This window comes from Limanda limanda, chromosome 2 (genome assembly GCF_963576545.1).
Source record: "Limanda limanda chromosome 2, fLimLim1.1, whole genome shotgun sequence".
Classification (NCBI taxonomy): domain Eukaryota; kingdom Metazoa; phylum Chordata; class Actinopteri; order Pleuronectiformes; family Pleuronectidae; genus Limanda; species Limanda limanda.
In genome coordinates this window covers 27675207-27680110 of record NC_083637.1, presented here as the reverse complement: position 1 = coordinate 27680110, position 4904 = coordinate 27675207, and the positions used below count along the sequence as shown (strand labels likewise).

Here is a 4904-nt window from a genome sequence, read left to right as displayed (position 1 = left end):
TAAAACATTCACTGCAAACAAACCAGGTAGGATGATCAAGTTCTTACTTCACATTCTGCAATAAAGGTCCAGCACACAAACAATAAAGATTTAATATATATTCTGTTATGGATTACTAAACATATTTTTGGCATGTTTGTTTCGGTTTAAAACGTTGTTTGGTAGTTTTCCCAGTTTGCTGCCACTGTTGTTGGGCTAGTCATGAGATCTTCAATTGAATGACTCTATGCCCAGGGTTATGTCCATGCAACGATGTCAGTGCTGGCTGGTAAGCCTAACCATTCAAACAAAAAAAATCCAACTGCTCCTTTCACTCTGTTTTTATAACGGCATTACAATTACTGAATTACTAAATGGGCTTGTTACTTTTGTCTTGACTTGGACAACTGCAGAGTGCAGCAAACGAAGGCAGTTTATGATCTAACATAATTTCTGTTGCCTTCCACATAGACATATCCACATGTTTAACTGTCATATAGTCTCCGTCTGTGCAATGCTTTTAACAACAGTTTTAAAAACACTGTATACACTACCTGAGACAATTAGTTTCGGAAAGTCAGGAAGTTTCAGTGTTCTTTTGACGTCAGCTGCTGTTGCTAACACCTACAAGAAAAAATACATTAAAAAAAATAGCTTAAATGTTGAGGGTAACAAGATCATACCATTATAATTTTGCAAAAGTTATATCTGCTAGAACAAAACAAAAAAACAGTATTGCAAATCAGCCGTTTGACTCACAGATGATTAGCGAGAAAAAAACCCGCAGGTCATCCCTACTACAAGCAATGAAATCCAATACTTTCAGTAAAATAATTTGTTGTATATTCTTTAGCCTCATAAATTAGCAAATTAACCTGCATAGTGGATCACAATATACAGCTTTTAAATGTATGAAATGAGCTCTTCTGTTTTAAGTGCTTTATAATCATTAACCTTAGCCATACTTTTGGTTTGCCAAGCGTTGAGAAGCCTCCATAGACATAGCATTGGTTTTATTAAGATCTCAACAATGTTTTTACAATGACATCCCAACAAAGTTGAAGCCCATATAATTGTTGTAGGCAATTAACATTCAACTCACGTATTATGTAGTGGCTGGACGCGGCTGTTGCTCCTCTTTTCCCATGCTCTCATGTCAAGGTCCTTTTTCAAACGGCCTTGTGCAATGCATATCAACAGTATTTAACTGTAATATGCAACATCTAGTCAGAATACAACTATCTGTAATTTTACAATGTGTTATTGCGGAAAAATGCTGTCAGCTACTGTAATTATATTTGGCCCATGATGCATTACGATATACAGATAAACTTCGTAAAAAGACAGAACAAGAAGTTACTGTATAATTGTAATGTAGAAACTACAGCGATTTGTTACAGTGAACAAGGGATGTTTCCCCAATGAGAAGCCATTGCGAGTACTGCATCGGTTGTTTAAGAGAGAGGGCTGGGGTGTCGAGTCATTGGCCACATTATGAGATATTGCTATGGAGTAAAGTTTGTCGGTTTCACGTTCAAATATTTGTTGCAACAGTAGAACAGGTTAGTGTTTGGCATCTAGGCTCAGACTTAGTCACTCCCCCTGTATGATTACATAGGAATGATGGAAGTGATGAGCCATTACTATGAAAACCGCACAAATTTGGAGCCTGACGTTATGGATCAGTATCTTCTATTTGTGCGCCATCACCATTGGCCTGCAGGAGAATATACTACCTAGTGAAGCTAATGTAATGTAATGTAATGAAGCTGCTACGTGCAGACCTTGTTCCCCCCAAAGGCACACGGGCTGTAGGGAATATACCCTGTGAGCTTGAATTTCCTGCAAGCACATGGCAACAAATAAACCAAAATCAAAATTGTACACTTTAAACCCAGCAAACCACCTGATATGCAACAATAGCACAGAGCTGCCAACTTTTCAAAAAACCTTGGAGTGAGATTTTGTCGGGGGTGACCAAATTTTGCCGCGCACGCAGCCACACACGTTTGTGGCTCAAATATCAGGGAATTGGAATTAATTTGGCGTTGTACCCATGTTCTGCATTCTAATTAATAGACCTTTGGTTAAGATTTGACCAAGGTAGGTTGCTTGACATTTTGATTACAATGGTATTAAACCAATTCTTAACTGAAACCTAACCTATATTGTTAATAGTGCTGTCAAAAGATTAAAATATTTAATCACGATTAATAGCATTTATGTCATAGTTAACTCAAAATGAATTGCAATTAATCGCAAATTTTCATCTATTCTAAATGTCCCTTCATTTATTTTTTTTTATTTTAATGCTCTTATCAACATGAAAAAGTGGATTGGCTTGCTTTATGCAAATGTTTTATTTTATTGAAAATACAACATTGCCAAACAGGGCGGTGCAAAATTAAATTATAAAGTGCACATTTAAGTTAAACCATGGCTTAATATTTTATTTTTTTGAAGTTTGCTGTGAACATAGCAGTCAGGCCTCTTATTTCAGAAACAATGAACCGTAACAGTTAGGTTACCAATAAAAGGTAAGCGTACTACTTCTTTGCTTTCAGCCAGCTACTCAAACAGACAAGCAACAAAATAACAAACAAACAAAATACACAGGCAAGTGTCGTCCTACTTTGAAATAAATTAAACACAGAACTTTGTAGGGCTATTTGAGTCCTCCCCATATTTGTGGAAAATGTATGAAATAAGAAGTACCCTATTTTGAAATAAATAAAAACATATAGCTGCAGCCTAATAGGTTAAAAATATATATTTTAGTTGGCGAAATATTAAAACAAAAAGCGAGAGCAGGTCAGACTGGAGGCGAACACAGATAATGAAGCTTGGTAGAAACCAACTGCAGCTTCTGCTCTGATCAAGAAGCTGAGGCGCTGATCTCTGAGCAGCTGAGACCAGAGAAACTCTGTGTCCCGCTCAGCTGCTTCATGTGAACGAGCTCTGATCTCACTCTCTGAGCGAGTGAGCGGGGCGGGGGGCGGAGCCCCAGGGCCTGTGTGTGTCCGTTATCTGGGAGCACACACACACACACACACACACACACACACACACACACACACACACACACACACACACACACACACACACACACACACACATTCAACCGCTCCTGGTATTTCATGACGGCCTGATACGATGATGATTTAAAAAGTGAACGTGGTTCGGGGCGGGGGGCGGACGCTCGGCGTGAGAAATTGGGTGTGTGGCGTGAGTGCGTGTGAAAACATGCACAAGCGTGAGAGTTTGCAGCGCTGATAGTACTAGGCTGCAAAGTATAAACAAATTCAAGCATCTGGGTGCAGCAAACCATCTGAAAAGGAAGTTACAGGCAGCAAAGCACATACATATTATTCAATCAAATTATTCAATCAAATTCACTGAATCCTACAGTCTAATCTATTCCTGAAGTTTTTTAAACAATAATTTTCTTGCATTATATGCTTTTTAATTCAGCCCCACGCACGCTGCTTAGATGTAAAGCTTGAAAATCGGAAGCTTATCAGGCCTGTTGTGCCTAGATACATGCAAAGCTGATTGTATTGGCCGATGGTCCATTGAAGTACTGCAAGTCATGATGTTGTTATCAAAGAGGTGACAATAGTTTATTTTTTCTTCCACAGATGAGAGGATCTTCCAGTAAAACGCTGTTCCGGGAAAACTTAGCTATTGTTGGCCTTATTTGCTGCGTTATTTCTTTATTTGTATATTTAGAGGCTCCATCTCCCGCGTGTCTGACTATGTCGACAGTAGCTGATGAAAAAACTGAAAAGCCCATCGTTCTGCTGTGGTTCTGGCCTCTTGGTGTGAGGTTTGATTTCCAAATTTGCTCAAGCCACTTCAACATTGATGACTGCATTCTGACTGATAACAGGTCATTGTACAGCCAAGCAGAGGGAGTCATCTTCTACCAAAAAGAAATAAACTGGCATTTGGAAAACATGCCCAAGGAGCCACGTCCACATTTTCAGAAGTGGATTTGGTTCAATGTAGAATCTCCCACGAACACTGCGAAAATACCAGGTCTGGAAAATCTGTTCAACTTAACACTGAGCTACAGACGAGATGCTGACATCACAGTGAGGAATGAAGTGACAATCAAGCAAACAGAGACCAAGGAGGAATTTGTTCTGCCCAAGAAAGACAAACTGGTTTGTTGGGTTGTCAGTAACAGTAACCCAGCTACTGGAACGTCTGTGAGAGAGAAATATTACACAGAACTGTCCCAACACATAAAGGTTGATGTCTTTGGTGCTTTTAGTGGGCACCAGTTGAAACCTGAAGACTATTACTCAACCCTTGCGAGTTGTAAGTTTTATCTCTCATTTGAGAACTCGATCCACATGGACTACATAACGGAGAAGGTCAACGGGCCCCTGGTAGCAGGGGCTGTTCCTGTAGTTCTGGGTCCACCGAGGGAAAACTACGAGCAGTTCCTTCCCAATAATTCCTTCATTCACATAAATGATTTCCCTGACGCTAAAGGTTTGGCAGAGAATCTGCAACGCCTGGACAAGGACCATGAAGCATACATGAGTTACTTTGAGTGGAGAAAGAACTATGAAGTCACTGCTCATCTTTTGACAATGAGCAATGAATTCATTCATCCCGTCTGCCTCGCCTGTGACCACATCTCAAAGCACAAAGAATACCATGTTATCAATGATCTTTATGGGTGGTACTTTTCAGAAAAACTACAGTGAGAACATCATTTGACTGACTATAAACTAGAACATATACTTTTAATTTGTGTGATTGCTTTGACATTTTATAGAGTAATGATTTAATTAATCAATATAATTCACATGGTAACCGTTGATATTATTATCAAACTGGAGCGGATGAAAATAGTGTTGCAAATGTTCTCTGTTTTGAGTCAAAAGGGTTTTACCCATTCTATTGTGGTCATT

At 39.2% G+C, this 4904-nt stretch overlaps 1 protein-coding gene across 1 annotated transcript; it reads left to right on the top strand.

Annotated features, from left to right (window-relative positions):
• Positions 1-3617: 3617 nt before the first annotated feature.
• Positions 3618-4697, top strand: LOC133019146 (4-galactosyl-N-acetylglucosaminide 3-alpha-L-fucosyltransferase 9-like). Its single transcript, XM_061085522.1, has one exon. It carries the CDS (start codon positions 3618-3620, stop codon positions 4695-4697), a length of 1080 nt encoding a protein of 359 aa, XP_060941505.1.
• The last annotated feature ends 207 nt before the right edge of the window (positions 4698-4904 follow it).

What these genes read in the sequence shown, in the direction of transcription:
- LOC133019146 (XM_061085522.1), top strand. Translation starts at nt 3,618, where the DNA reads ATGAGAGGATCTTCCAGTAAAACGCTGTTCCGGGAAAACTTAGCTATT.